Genomic DNA, 16,444 nt, shown 5'->3' with positions numbered 1-16,444 from the left:
AGTCGGGATTCTTTTCTAGAACTGGTAACCGCTTACATAGTTTCAATTCCTGTGGGGAACTGGATGTTCACTTGCTCAGCGGGAACAGCTTCTTATGCCGTAATTATTTAGATATGAAGAAAATTTTCCTGTGCTTTTCCTTATGCTCCATGTCCAGCACTTCCTCAGCATCAATCCCTTTGACAACCAGGACACTGCTCCCTTGAAGCCTGCCTAAGTTTTCAAGCAGAAAAATACTGGGTTTTAGGGATTAGCTGGGTTATGATGTGTTGATTTTACAGATCTGGCCTAAGTTCTGAATATTGGAGGGGGAGAAAGTGTATTTCACTTTATAGCACAATCTTTAGATGATAAAGCCTGAAATTTCTGAAAACTTTACTTTCCTGGGGTCTGATCAAACTTACTACCTCTACTGCTGAGGAACTATTCCACCGAGCCACTAAGAATGCTTCCCCACAGAGCTTTCAGGACAAGGCCTGACGTTACCTGTAATCGGTACTCTTTGGCTGGACACAGACCAGACCAGGGCCCCCTCCCTGATGTTACCAATGAATTTCTCTCCCTCCCACTCAATGCCATCTGTACAGCTGCCTGGAAAAGACACACATTAAAAAGAACACAGATAAAAGGGCAATTGGGACATAAAAGCGTTTTAAGACCTGAATAAGCAGAGGATGAAAGTGAAGGGAGGAAAAATACTGATGAGCTCACCAACGAGGAAGGTACCTAGCGAAAAAGGAACTAGAGCATCCAGTGCTCCAGTCTCATCTACTCTGGGAACCACTCAGGATGAGGAGAGTACTGGGAGGTATTTATGGGGATCATCAACCACATGTTCTGGTTTCTAATGATAAATGAAAAGGAACTTCAGTATTAACTCTGACCCCAAAGAGTGTGTTACCTCCACTAAACCATTGTGATGACTGATGAAACTGCTGGCAGGAAGGATCAGCTGGGCTCCTTAATTCACTTTGGGCAACATAAACTATCTCAAAGCTTACCGGTATTAGCTAACCTAATCTGATTGAATTTGCAGGAAGGAATTAGAACAAGCTCTGTAATTCTGTGGCAGAGAAACAGGAGGTACCAAGTATTTGGGTGTGACATTAATTTTCAGCAGCACAGCCAAGATCAGGGAATCATCCACAGTCCACACGTTCCACCTCACAGGCCAACAGTGTTAACAGATATTTAACAGCCTGCAAAACTCTACACCCAATACTGCAAGAATGCTCTCCTGCAGATTTCCTTGAAATCAAATAAGTATGGTTTAATCATGCAGAAAAATCAAATTTTCTCCCAAGAGATTTTTTTTTCTTTTAGCTACACTAAGTCAATTTTAACAATGAATTCTTGCTGGAAAGAAGGAAAATAGCAGGCAACGTATCTGCAAGTTGCCAAAGCAGCCCCTCAAAGTCTGACCTTTGAAGGCAGATATTTTTCTGAGAGACTTTCTCCCCTACATTAGAGCTTTGAATATTCCAAGTCCAAAACTGTAAATGGAATTTCATTCAGTCAGAAATTCATCCACCCTACTTAACACATGGGATGCTCTTAGAAGAAATATCTACAGTATGTACTTGTCAGAAGACAAAGCCATAATGGTTCCTTTTCATCCTAAGACGTATGGATCTGCACTGTGCAAGAGACATTAAGAAAGAAAACAAAAATCAATATTTACTAGCACTACTAAAGCACAAAACATTCAAGTAGTATATAACTGTAATGCAAGCCCTTGCATGGCAATCCAAATTTATTGAACTACTGATGCTAAGTCATACAAAATTGCACCACTTTAATTAAGGCTTTTAGTTTACATTTGGCCACCTCAAAGCAGTTGTAACATTAGGTTGGTCAATTTAAATACTGTGGCTCCCTGTTGGATATACACACAATCTTTACACCCAAACGTTAATGCATACAAAGCAACAAGGCATTGTTAAATAAATCAGCAAAAGTTAATTACTGCAACTTAGGCCCTGTGACCAATTACACATGATTAAAATTACTTCCCACATTCACATCCACAGTACTCTTCCACCATTTAACATCTCAACCAAAACGTTACACATGTAAAACAATCACTAACAGGCAAAAGTACTAAACCTGTATATTTGGTATTGCAAATACACTTATGCATGAGCAAGCAAGGGAATTCACAGTGAGAATCTACAGCTGCAGAAGCCCAAAAATGATTTACAAAAAATTGTTAAATCATTAAAAAATCGTTTTAAAATATACACTTCTTGTTGTAGACCCCCACTGTACACACAACTATAAACATTGTTCCCTATGTAAACAAGGAAAAGGAAACATACAATAAAAGGTTGAAAAGTCTGGACATTTCCTTCCCAACAGATATTAAAGGCCATGTCTTTAGTCAGACGTTATACTGAAAGGACTCTTAAAGACTAGGTCACTGTCTCCACAGGTTTTTTCTAAAATTAAAAAACTATATAGCTGTTGTGTTAATCAAAGCGCTTTTGTACAATACGATGATGATGATCCTGTATTTCTTTAAAAAAGTTACAATAAGCTACAAATACCGATGAAGCAAAGTTATCTGGAGTAGTCTATATAGGAGCTCTTTGGACTTTCTTTTATTATGCTAAAATAGTGGTGCTTTTAGGATTTACATTATTGTACTCTCCAATAGAAAGTGGGGATTGTTGAAGTATACAGTACACAGTTTTCATACATGTACAACATTGGTGGATGAACAATGTCTCTTATCAGTAATACTGGATGTAGGCTCTGGTTTTACCAGTTGCATACACTTAGAATATTTATAGGTAAAAATCTCTCGTGACACTGGAAAGTGATTAGAATGTGCAAACTGATGTAGTAGCTTTCATCCATTTCTTTAAGGGTACCACCACAGGAAAGTCCATTTAAGATGTTGGTAGGTTTAATAAAGTTGGAATGCTGGCACTGTTGAGTTGCGCAACAGTTCTTCAGACCTGTAACAACAAAACAAGAGGTTAGTGCTAGTAACAACTATTTCCCTTTTCTCTTTAGTTAAAAGAACTACAGCAGAAACTAGCAAAGTTCTTAGCAAACAGACTTAGAAAATAACCTTACCACTTCTCTACGAATATAACCCCTACTGTACATATACAAGTAACAGACTATCTCCGTTAGTAAAACTGAATTGGGATACACATGGTTAATCCAAGCTGAACTGTGGAAATAGCATTTGATGGGTGGGACCAGCTTGGCAGTATGACAGTTGCAGCGGCTTTAAAAACCAAGAAAACCCCCACATTTGAGGCATCAAAGCTCCTGAATCTACAGCTAATGCTTTTGCAACCCTCTCAGTTTTACTTTGAGCCGACCCAACTTGTTCAAATTAAGTAAGTTTTGTTATCAATACAAAAAACAAAATTAAAACAGGGCACTATCTGAATATTAATAAAAGCATACATATGGCAGTGAAACATCCTACTAGAATCCTCCAGTGTATCAAATAGGTCTTGGGATGACAAAATAATGGATCACAGCACTGAAACAACTGCACCACCATACATCTAGTAAAACTGAAGGGCATCAAGATGAACAGGCAACTAGCATGATGTCAGGTCCATCAAGAGACCTCTGTCCATACTAAGGCTTTAGAGGTGGAAAGGGGAAAACAGCCTGCCCAAGAACATGTTGGGGGGGGAAAAAAAAAAAATCATGCCTGCTACCTAAACTTCTGAAAGACTTGCTTAAAGAGCAGGCTGGAGTTTGCTTGAGCCTTCAGCAGCATTCTGAAAGCATGGATTTAGTCATGTAGAGCATTAGCCAACTGCCAATGAGTTAGAAATTGATCTAGTAACCAGTAGCTCCAGGTCAAATATTTGGAATGCTGCAGTGATCACTTCACTGTTCTCTTCCAAATGCAGTAATTGCAATGCAGCCTATAAAAAATACCCCTACACTCCAAAGCCAGCTAAATTGCTATGACATCATGCAAATACATGCAGGAGTCCAAAGCAGGAAGTGATACCTTAGCATGCAAACTGCAATATTCTATAGTGTGCGTTCCTGATAATTGAGCTCTTGTAGTATACTCTATCAGCATTTAAAAAAGCCAAAATCCTACTTCCAAAAGCTGAAGGTTTTGAAGTATCCTTAATTTGAGCTCTACCAACACCTTCAAGCTTGGAAAAAAAACCCCTGATATTAGTGTGAACAGTGTATCTTGCACATATTTGTAGTTCTGACTTTGCAATGGCAAAATAAAGACCATAAAATTTTATATGATTATGTAAATCAAGATTTTTCAATGCTGTTCTGCATCAATAGCTACCTTACTTGTTTAGGTTTGTCATTATTTTGAATAGCAATAATACACAGAAAATGTTAAAAGGTTTACCTGGCTCAGAGCTACAGTACAGCTATGTATTAAAGTAGCTGACATGATGACTTTTTGCGTGCTTTTCCAGGCACTGGAGTTTTTCTGTTAATTTGTCGCACAAGGTCATAAAAGATCTGAGAATATAAAAATTATTGGAATTAAGAGGCTTCCCTCATAAACTTAAGCCTTGAATATTCATGCATAATATATTCACATGCTCATGAACCCCTGTAAATATTTAGTTATAACAAAGCCAGAAAGTTAAATTGTATACCTAATTAATAGCTGTTTATTTTCTGTTTAAGATAATTGTCTGACAAGGCTTTTCTATCCAGTTTTGATGAAGCAAACTGGAAAGGCATATATAATCTGCAGACGTTTAATCTGAGTAAAATTTATCTGAACATGCGTGATATATGTCCCAATGACGAACTACTACATGTTGTTACTCTGCAATTTATCAACAAGGTCAAGAAACAGGCCACAGCTTTCTTCTAACTCAATTCACTCAAGATATTTTAAAGAAAGTTCTAGTAAGTTTTAACTCCACATTTTCATGGTAACTCAAGCACACTGCATATTTTGTTAGTCTCTTGTATTCAAATGAAATCATGCCTTCCCAGACACTTTAAAAATACTGAAGTTTAGAGGATTAATTCAGCAGTCTCTCTAGGACTACAGTATGACGTAAGCGTAACATTTCCTAGGAAAGTAACTCATGCATGAGTCTCTCACACTCTGAATCTCCTCAAATTCTAATTGGAACATGATTTTGTTGAAAGGCTAATTTAAGACAAGTCTACATACCACAACTGAACAGCATCTGTTTTGTTCATAACTGACATTGTTCCAATTATTTCTGCATCTCCTAAGTCAAAGAAGTCCTCATACTAAAGCCATTCTAGCAGTTTCCTAAGCACTGGCTGCAAAGCAGCAAACATTCCAACATAGGCTTTTAGTATTTGATGAAAGTGTGTTCTAGTTTATTAAACATATGACTTTTATATCATTAAGCTGATTAATTTGTAGTTAAGAATAACAGAATAGTTTCCAGAAATTCCTAACTAATTAAACACACATTACTTATTTTTAAAATCAGCTGTGCTTAAAACCACCATACTCATTTGATTACATGCAAATCTCACACAGAGGCCATTTCAACTTGACTGATGCTGACAACAATGTTTTCCAGAAGGCACAATGAATTTCAGGGTTTATCATAATATTCAAACTGTTCCAGAAACGTAAACACTACCACAGCTTCTTTTTCAAAAGTGTTTTGCATCCCTTCCTTTATGCTGGCAGCCCGACTGGGTAGGAAGGCATGCGCTATGGCAAGTCCCAAAAATGCATGTGTTTGATCAGTCACCTAGCTCCTGCTAAATAAATAAGTAGCTTTTGCCTCCCTTTTTCTTTATGGAGCACCTATTTAGGTCTCTCCTCTAATCAGCTGCTAATTTGGACAAAACTCCCTAAGAGTTTTTGTCCTTACCATCTCAAATAATTTAATACCAAGTAACTTAAATACTTTTAAGGATTTAATTCTCCTAAAGGTCTTTTAAAAAACAAAAAAGGTAGCCTAGCAGGGCCTTCTCAGTGGATACAGATGATATCAACTAGGGAATGCAACATGAAAGAGGTATTTTTCCCAAATTCATACAAATATAATTTGAAAACTAATTATACTAGAATTAACATAATTAAAAAAACCTCTTAAGTCAAAGCTAACTACATCCCTTAGTAGAACCACCTCGAATCCTCCCAATAGTTTTGTCCATTACAGTGAATGTTGTTCATAATTTTGTTACTTTTTCTTGACAAACGGTAATGTCTGGTTACCAGAACAGTGTCCCATCCTTCTCTCCCTGCCACCCCTCCCCCACAGGCAGTGTGTCTTACCTCGTTAACATTTATCTTTGATTTTGCAGAAGACTCTAAGAATGCACAGTTATTCCATTGCCTTGCTAGGTTCTGACCTTGTTCTTTTCCCACAACTCTTTCATCTTCCAAGTCACACTTATTGCCAACCAGAATCATAGGCACCTAAAAACAATTTAATACCAGCAAAGAATTCAAAAGTGGCGTGTATTGGGAAGCATGATGGACACTAAAGCTCCTCTTGCCAACCCCCAGCGTATCTGCGCTGGTTTGCTCACACAGTTCTTACTAGTAAGCTGATGCACACAGAGGAAAGAAACACCCTGGCTTATCAAAATTACTAATTATAGAAAACAGTGCATTGACCTCTGTGGCAAGAAAAAGCAATCATACAAGGGTTAGGGGGTTTTCCTTCCTTTTACTAATTTGACATATCTAAGTTTCTCCCAAATTCAAGTGCTGAAAAAAGGTTTCCACTATTTTGACCACCTGCTTCCCCCCACTGAGAAAGCAAATCACGCCTAAGTTTTGGCATAGGAAAAACTTCCGTATATTCTGGTAAGAACTAAACTTGCAACGTGAAGCCAGTTATTTTTCTCCTGCTATTATGGAACAACTTTCAAGATTGAGGAGAGTGTTTGAAAGAGAAACACAGTTCCAAGGCAATACAGCAAAGAAAGCTTATGCAAATCAGTATGAATATACCATGTAAACAAACGTTTCAAATACCACATTTATCTTTTAGTGTACAAAATTCATTTGATGCTAAAACTCAGTTCTGGGTGGGAAAGGCACATGCAACTTAAATACTACCTTTCTGAGATACGTTTCTGATAACGGGTAATAAACTACATCTAGAAAACAATATGCTGAAGATCAGCAAGGCCTACAAATGCTTACGCTTCAGAAAGTGCAAGGTGGTCTGTATTACAAGAGTCACAACGAACTTCCTCGAAACTGAAACATTTAATACATTCTGTGACTGCTGGCAGCAGAAGTATAGGTGGATATATGCAGTAAGAAAAGCATCAAAGTTTCCATGAGCACAGTTTAAATGAGATGAGCACACTTAAAAACTCTTCATTGCTAACTTCCCCCCCTGAAGACATTCCGTCTGATGGCTACAACCTACAAGGTGTTTTGTTAAAAACCACACTTTTACTGCTGTTTTACATCTGAAATAGCTTTCTTCTTTTTATTAAGGGACTAAGTATTCACTTTCTACAACTGCAGTAAGGTTTTTTTTAAATCAATTATAAACTGGAATGTTTTAGCCACTCTTTATAGCTTTAAAAATGCTAAGAGGTGCATATCGAAATTGTGTGAATATAACCAAACTTACTTGCAAGCACACACACAAAATAGAAAAGCTACATAACATGCAAGTTTCAAGTTTATAGCACTGACTTCGCTGGGAACACAGAATGTTGTGCTTCTAAAATACCATAAACAGTAGGCATATTGAAAAGAAACACTGAATTGCAGGTTCTTTTAAACCTTCACTGACAATAATTGTGGTAAGAATAGAATAGAGTTGCTGCAGTAATATTTTCTGCAGTACAAGTGAATAAGTTTATATACATTTTCAAACAGAATATTTTAAAGGAAGAAATTATAGAGACAATTCTCTTTATATACCACACGACAATCTACAATGCCTCCAGTTTGCCTTAAGAGTTGCATTTCTGTACCATTTGATTTGTTTCTTAACTTAAGGCTTGGAAGCTATCTGATCACAGTGTATACATCACAACATCTCTAATGAAAACTCTAAATCTAAGTATTAAGCATTTTTAGAGATGCTTACATCATCAGTGTCTTTGACTCGAAGAATCTGTTCTCTTAGATCCTGTAAATCATTAAACGTGGACTGTGCTGTGATGGAATAGACTAATGCAAAACCTTGTCCATTTTTCATGTATAGGTCTCTCATTGCTGTAAACTGTTCCTGTAATAAAAAGAAGAGATACACAGATGTTGCATTCAGTTTGTACTTTCCTTACACAAACTGTCATATACTTCAGGTCACAAATGGACCACGAGTATGATGCATTTGTGCTCTCCCCGCCTTTTCAAATTGACCAATATTTTACTGTTTGACTATAAGCATTACAGTAAACTGAACTGCTTTTAAATAAGTTTGGTTCTGAACATTATTTGGGGTGGCTGAACAATATCTAGATACTGCCCAGGGCTATACTACGGGGGAAAAAAAAAAATCACTAAAGAAAGTGATGTCAAAAGAGAGAAGGTATAGTACAAGGTACAGTGTAATCTGTAGATTACAGAATTTTCATTCCTCCTGAAGCTTCCTCACATACCCACTTTTTCCTGTCTCTTGACCATTCCTTAAAACACATCGTGAAGTAAATGCAAGCCTTTTCAGTGCCCATTTTGTAGTCTGGGCACTTTCCTATGTTAAGTTCTTTCCTTTTCAAAGGGATTGACTAGAGGATGGAGACAATAGACTTGACACATTTCCTAGGCTTTGGTGACAACTACGACACTGTGTATGAAGTATACCCTAACCCTAATGGTGCACTGCACAGCAGCACTGACACGTCTACCAGTTTGAGAACTCTCACCAGTATGACTGTGGAACAGCATTTGCCTCTCTTTGCATTGGTGACTTGGCTATCTTGTGACTATCAATCACTTGCCAAGTCTCTTGCTGTCTGTCAGATGAAAGTCCAATATAATTTGAGACAGCCACCACTCCATCTTTCTGTAATTTTACATGGCCTTACTCTAATATTGAATTTAAATAAGTCATTACTGGACCATTCCTATTACAGTTCAGAGAACACATGCTACACTCCAAGCGTCTTGGCCTTGTGCTCACGGAACTCAATGAGGGAACTGACTGCTTTCAATAGATTTTGGAACAAGCCAGAGAAAAACCAGACCAGTATGCAAAGGGTCAGCATAAACCCTGTGCTTTTGAGTTCACATAAGCTGACTAAAGTGTTACTATTTTTATCCCAATGTCGAAGTACATCTCACACACAAAAGAAAAAGGGAGGGGAGATGAAAGCACATATTCTCTACAGCAACAGAAATCAAACCCGAGTAACCATCAGGCCTAAATTTTCCTCTGGGCAATTTAAACTGAAAACAGGAGCACTACCTCTTTTAAAACTCTCAATCTCATGTTGCCCCTATTTTACAGAACATGAGCTCACAGGACACTTGCAATTCATTTTCTGCTGCAATACTCAGGTTTGGTTTCAATACCAGTATGTTAAAGAACATCCTATAATCCAACACACTGACCCCAGTTACTTTTTAGAGACTGAGTAATGAAATGCATCATCATTTACATCCTTACAGCTTTTGATGGTTTTAGTATCAGGAAAGTTGGTTTTACATACCGTTCCTGCAGTATCTAAGATTTCAAGCATACACTGTTGTGCATCTACTTCAACTTGCTGTCAAGAGAGAAAGATGCCGTTAGAGTTTTTCCTCTTGCAACTCTCCCCTCCAAAGACACCAGGAATTGTGCGATTTTTATAAGCAAATTCATAATGCATAAAGCAACATAATGGCTTAAGAAGTTTATATGGATATACACTTTGAAAACAGCAGGAAGAAACCTTTCAAAGAGCCCTAGTGACATTTTCAAAAGCAGCATCAGCAGCCAAGTACCACTTTGCAAAGTGATTAGGGATTTTTGATTATTAAAAAGGACGCTGCTAAATTTGTAATGATGGTTATCAGCAACCAGCACAACTACTTGTTTCAGGGTTCATTCACAGACTGAAAGAAAAGTACAGGTGAAAGCTAGAGAGTTGGATTAGCATACTAATGCTCATTTAATAGTGATTTAGATCAACAAGAGAATAGGTAGTACAGAACAAACAATAAACCTAGCAAACCACTGAGAGTGGTGTCCCCAAAACAAGCCTTTAGTGACACCAATTAGGAAACTGATTCAGCTTAGAAAAATTTACAAAAAATAGAAGGTTTAAGAAGCCAGATCAGTTATTGTATTTACTTCAGGGCTCCTTTATCTAGTTCTACCTCAAAAAAGAAAAAGAAAAAAGTGGCCTTGAGGGCAAAGGACATGGAAGTGCCCTCAAGGTTTTTCAAGACGACTACATAGAATTTTTTTTTTTTTCTTTCAAGCTATCAGTACACTTCCCTTGTTTCTCTCTGCATGTAAAATTCCTAATTGGCAGAGGAGCAGTCAAAGAACTTTGTGTCCCCTATTCCCGATATATGCGTTACCACTAGTTTAACTTCGAGCTTTTCCTTTAAGTAGATTTGAGACTGGGGAGTATTTCCACTTCTCTCACACCTCCCCCCACGTCCCCGAGGGATGGAGGATGATATTCCTTCAATAGCCACTATTTTAGCATGTATTGCTGATGAAGTTATTCAGCTAATTAAGCAGCATCTATTCTTTTTATGAAGAAATATTTGGGGAGTAACCCAAGGCATCGAGTTTCAAGACTTCACACTCAAATTCTGTAGTTCCCAGACAAACAAAAATATTTCAAGCCATATCCTCTCAACTTCAAATATTATAAAATTAGATTTAAGATTAATAGCACAGAATTTCAACTGCCAAATCAATACATTTTAATGTCACCCAAGTCAAGCAGCAAGTTAGAATTGTAACTAGTAGTGAGGGGAAGAAAATGACTGCATAAGGTGTTGAGACTTAAGCAAGACCTCAACAATCTGGCTGATTTGAAAAGAAGAATACACATGGATATTTCTAGTCATTTCAGGACCAAACCTGAAAGGAACATAAGATCTTTGCTAAAAAAATTACTTAGCAAAAGGCAACATTTCTTGAGATGGCTTTACTTTCTCAGGCTCCATGGAAACAGTCTTTGGAAAAATTCACCCAGCAAACATCATGAATCTAGTATGACCTGAAGAATGTAAATATATAACAAAGGAAACATTTCACTTTAGTACAGCTTGTGAAAATTTTTGGAGTAATTTATTAGGCCTGACCCAGGGAAGGCCTGTACTTAACATCAGGATAGGATCCAAAATTTCCTGTGCTCCTCTAACACGGAGAAAGTAGCTGTATAGAATTTTTTGTTGCTGTTGTCTCTTTAATAAGAGTTCTATCTTTGGCTGGATTTTTCCAGCACATAGATTTCTATGAGGTCAAAGAAAACAACTGTGAAATTATAATTTTGCTCACATTAATTTCTTTCTGTTTAGAAGTGATTCTGGCAACTACAGGCTGCAATGGCTGTTAATGCAGCCTGTTTATTCCAATATAAACGTAGCCCAGTGCTGAAAGAGGAGTTACTGCAGCTTTTACCCACTCCCGGTTAGGTTTTGTGCATCTTGCCTCCCTTGCATTGACACTGGTATTTTTGTGGCCACATGGTGAGCTACATCAGAGCATCAATGCATATGAAAAGTAAATCAGCTAGAAAAAAAATTTAAGAAACTGACACAGCTGAAAACTAATCTGCGTCACCAAACGGTTAACTCTCTTGGTAGCAGTCCAGATGTAAACTATCTTAGCCTGGAATATTAATCATAGTCTCAGCTGAAACTGAAGACTGAACAATATGGAGATTCAAGATGAGGCAAGCAGAGTCAGACCTTTCAGCCAGTCATGCTGATGATGGGAAGAGAGAAACTAACAGGCCACTCTAAGTGTTTGTTCATTTATGATAGGTTTGTGTTAACATTAATAAAACAACCACCCATCTAATGGAAGCCTATCAACCTATCAGTCAAACTGATAAGAATACAGTATGTTGCCTCCAGTTTTCTAAAGGTGAGCCTCAGCTTGTTTTTAGCAGATTTTCCTAGTAGCAAAGAAGCTTAGAACCTCCAACATACAGGTCTAAAACCACCTTCAGAGACTAACACACACACAAAATAATAATAAATATTATAAAAAGAGTGGTAGTTTAGTTTACTTGAAAAAAAAAAATCAACGTTCTCAAATCTGACAATGAAATTACTGGTTTTTACTAGCTAGTACAGTATTATGCTTAAACGTTAAAAAGCTAGTTTTGAATTATTCCTTTTAGACAGACTTTGTGAACACCTTTACATTTCAAACTTGCTAAGTTTACCAGGTGTTACGTGGCATTACCAGGCATACTAATTTTCAAGCAATGACTCAAATATTTGACACTGCGTACTGCAGTTATAAGTTTCTGTAGCACTATTGAGGTCTGTTGCATATACCTTTCTGTAGGAGTCTTCTATCGTAGGATCGTATTTTTCAACAAATATTCCTTGAACAAACTGTACAGTCTGCAACACAAAAGTTCTTGTAAGATTCTCCTCATATAGTGACATTTTGTAAACACAGTACACGAATTAACTGTTCTAGGTGCGTACTCAGTTATCCATTACATTTTTGAAGGGAAATTAAGTGATGACAAACCATAAATTGTAAGAAAGAACAGGCAGTTAGATGTATATGCCTATTTTACTGTTAGATGAAGCAATGCTATACCTTCCTTTATCCACTCTCACTTGGACTGTAGAGAAATAAAGGATGTATTGATTTAAGGTTTGTCCAACTGCTGGAATCATTATTAGTTTTTAGTGGAATAGGATACTGTATACAGCTGCATGGCTTTTACATTTGCATTTAGAACTACTGCACCTTCTGTTACTTATCTGCCAGCATAGGAATTAGTCAAAAAACGAGCCAGCATTTAACAAGTCTTAACTAGACTCAGTAGGATCTTCCTGTGTACCTAGCACGTAGGACGTTTTTAGCACAAGTCAAGTGGAACTTTAAGACTCAGTGGCCAAGTCAGAGCCGACAGGTTCAAATCCAGAAATGCTGCAGTAAGATAAAGAATTCAGAGGTGAAGGAAAAAGTTCTTTCACAATCTAGAAACATCTGTCGTTTAAGTTTTCCTTTAGGAACTGCTTTGTAAGAGAACAGTTCTTACCTGATAGAGTGGACCTTTAGACCTTATTTTATGATAAGGTGCACAATTAAACTGAAAGATGTAAAGTTCTTCAGTGGGTTAAGCACATAATCTGTGAGCTTTTTCACTGCTAGCCTAGGTGAGACTGAACTTTTCTGTAACTGTTTAACTAAAATGCACGAGCTCCTTGGTTTACGTGCCGCAGCTATACCCCTACTTGCCGGGTAAGATGCAAAAAACATGCTAAACAACTTCCTACAAATGAGCTAATATCTATCTGTATTTGCATAAGAGAAATAACTAGCACTTTAGAGACTGCTATCAAACATTAAGCAAATAGCACCCTGAAGACCTTTCTAGAAGCAGGAGTTGGTAACTTCTGACACAGGCAAACTAGTTTGTTGTGTGAGTTTCATGAAGCAGCTTGATTTCCCACAGACCTGTGGCTGGGTTACCCACTGAAGCCAGAGACCTTCATAATGCCGTGGCTATGCACTTCACTGTATAAGACAGGCAGAGATCTGATCAAGCATCATCAACCAACCCTGAACAAAAATATTAGCATGAGAGCACACGCCAATGGATGTGGAAACACCCAGTAAGAGATGTACCTATTCTAGCCAGAAATGCTCAGCAGTCATTACTTACATTTATGTTTATTTGTGCACACTTACATTAAAAAAATAAGGGTTAGTAGAGAGTGTATTAGAGAAAGACACAGGAAAAGCCTAAGAAAAAGTACTTGAACTGCTTTACAGCGTACTTACCAGAGCAGACTTTCCAACACCTCCAGAACCAAGAACTACTAGCTTGTATTCACGCATGATGCAAGAGATAAATCACCCTCAATACCTACAACACACAATAAACCATTCACCATTTTTATCAACTGGACAACTACTTCAGCATTACTACAGCCATAGTAAGATTGCATATATAAAAAAGACATAAACAGTCAAACATTGATGTCAACTGATAAATACAGGAGAGAATCCATTATAAACAGGCATAACCTAAGCAGGATGTCTTTATTTTTTACATATTATGGAAATGATGTACATTTATTCAAGACACTGTAACTGTTGAATGATACTACTTTTTCATCTAGCACAAGTAAAGTCCCTCCAAGGTTTTCTTGTTACCAGGATTTTAACACTTAAAGACCACCATTATCTGTGTGTTATCTAGCCTAATTTCATGGTGAAAATAGTACAGACTTGGAAAATTTTTTAAAATGGAGAATTGTATAACCCATGAAACAGTAATCTAGAGAAAAGGCAGGAACAGATTAAAAATAAGACCTGTAATAAAGACCTCAGTGTCATTATCTTCCCAAAATATCACAGGTGTTTCAAAGTAAGTGCACAATATCTGGAAGAAGTGCTCACACCCGTGTGTCACTTCCTCAGAGGCCTCTGGATGGATTCAACTCCAAGATACTCAACTTATTTACAGCAAGGAGGAATCAGGTACAGAAATTAATTTACTCCAATTGACAGGACAATCGCTTGGATTACAGCATACCATCCAGTGAGGTCTCTTCATCTCATAATATTTTCCAGAAACCTACAAAATCTCTTCTAGTCATAGTGGTCAGTCCATGGCAGCTCTCAGCTATAAAAACAGCAAGCATGAAGGTATTCCACAGGTGTCTCAACTTCATTCACTCAGAAGAAGATGCTTTCATTACATATTTTGCAACAGACCAAAACCCATATTCCCAAGAGCCACACAGATGCCTGAAGGGCTTGCAGTTTTACAACCAGAACATTTACAGTATTGAAGAGGTTTATCGGGTAAACAGCTGCTGACATTTCTAAATTATGGACTGATACCCCACTTCTAAAAACATGTCTTTGACATTTCACAGCTACTACATCCTCTCCTCATCCACCCCCCAAACTTACTTCATATGAAACAAGTTTTTGTAATTTCATATATATACAGATACATGTGTAAATGATTTTGTTCATACGAGCTGACATGCATGAAGCGTCTCCAGTTTCCTCTGAGGAACAGAAAGAATCAGCATGCTGACAAAAAAGCCAATAGAATGGGAAACTTATTTAGGCAACAGCATATCTATCTGTATTGTCATTCACTTGAAATAACATCCAAAGTTTTTATCTACTGACCCGAACTTTGATCTACATGCAGGAAGTACAACCATGACATCACAGTCCAGTTCACTAAGCAGAATTTGATAAAAGGACTTAATTTTTTTTTTAATACAATAGCCATTTTCAAAATATCAACTCTTAATGCAGCCACAATAAAATGCTGCAAACCATCAGCTACAGTATTTCCATTCTCATTACTCTTCACCCAAAAAGAAATACCGAGCATACCCTGCAACAGTAAAGCTAACAGTTTCTACTGATAAGACAATTATCCAAGAGGAGATAGGAGATAAATGCTAAATAAAAAATTAAAAAAAAAATCAGAATGACTTGTATAAGAAAATTAAACCAACCTCTTGCCAGGAAACAAACATTTCTTACAAGAACAGCAGGATCCCAGAAGTCAGTTTTCAAAAAAAATTCCTTCTTACCTCTGAAAGTTGACTAATATTTCACTAGATATCTAACCACGGTTATAATGACTGCAGTTTCATAAATAACTGGAGGAACTACATATTCTTTTGAGACCATTCCTCTCCTACAAGCTACATCTGTTCCCCCAGTCCACACTAGCTGGTGTGGCTGCCTACAGCAGTCTGGCAGCTCTGCTTGTTCAACTTTGTTGAAAACTGACCCAGCAAAAAACAAAACCAGGCCACAGATTTTGGGCCCGATCTTTGGGTCATACTGAGAGGCATGTTTTCTTGAGCAGTCATGCTAACAGGACTGTTACTGCTGCCCTGGGAAGAAGGTCTCAGTTCCTCTCCTAGACTGGGTTTAGCACTTATCAGATTGAGTCACGTGTTTTCTCCCCCTCTCTGGATGCACAGAAAGATGAAACCCTCCACAATGGAGGAATAATTTCAGGGTTAGGGAGAGGGGATGTGCATGGAATCTACAAGGCGCTTGCACAAGGTAAGCAGTTGAAGCAAGGTAAAAGAGACCCCTCCCATCAGCAGTAATCTCAGCATCTCTGGGAGTCACACCATCTTTTAGGTGTTCAGCACAAAATGCTGAGATGATTTACACAGAAATTAAAACACATCCATGTTAGTGTCCATCTTTGCCATCACTGATTAACTCCACATTGTCAGAGGACTTGAGAAATCAAGAGGCCAGGTCCTATTTATTTTTATTCTATAAGCAACCTTTCAGCTTACCTAAACCGTTCCTTGCATCTTAAGGAAGCAAAAGAAACACAAGGAGAAAGCCGTAAGGAAATAATCATAGAATCA

General features: G+C 37.6%; 1 protein-coding gene across 1 annotated transcript; it reads right to left on the bottom strand.

The window, feature by feature from the left end:
• Positions 1-1,735: 1,735 nt before the first annotated feature.
• RAP1B (RAP1B, member of RAS oncogene family) lies at positions 1,736-13,942 on the bottom strand. The gene is made up of 7 exons (XM_010147016.1): positions 13,857-13,942; positions 12,389-12,457; positions 9,589-9,645; positions 8,025-8,165; positions 6,239-6,382; positions 4,358-4,473; positions 1,736-2,960 (listed from the first exon to the last, which is right to left on the bottom strand). Exons 1-6 carry the CDS (start codon positions 13,911-13,913, stop codon positions 4,387-4,389), a joined length of 555 nt encoding a protein of 184 aa, XP_010145318.1. The 5' UTR covers positions 13,914-13,942; the 3' UTR covers positions 1,736-2,960; positions 4,358-4,386.
• Positions 13,943-16,444: the final 2,502 nt, after the last annotated feature.

The sequence above is a fragment of the Eurypyga helias genome, unplaced genomic scaffold (assembly GCF_000690775.1).
Source record: "Eurypyga helias isolate BGI_N326 unplaced genomic scaffold, ASM69077v1 scaffold50762, whole genome shotgun sequence".
Classification (NCBI taxonomy): Eukaryota; Metazoa; Chordata; class Aves; order Eurypygiformes; family Eurypygidae; genus Eurypyga; species Eurypyga helias.
The sequence above is the reverse complement of the archived record's forward strand: the minus strand, read 5'-3'. Positions and strand labels throughout refer to the sequence as shown.

Coding starts and splice junctions, on each gene's coding strand:
- RAP1B (XM_010147016.1), bottom strand. CDS start 13,913: ATGCGTGAATACAAGCTAGTAGTTCTTGGTTCTGGAGGTGTTGGAAAG. Junction 9,646..12,388: donor TAGAAGACTCCTACAGAAAG/GTATATGCAACA, acceptor CTCTCTTGACAG/CAAGTTGAAGTAGATGCACA. Junction 6,383..8,024: donor GAGTCAAAGACACTGATGAT/GTAAGCATCTCT, acceptor AATTGTTTTTAG/GTGCCTATGATTCTGGTTGG.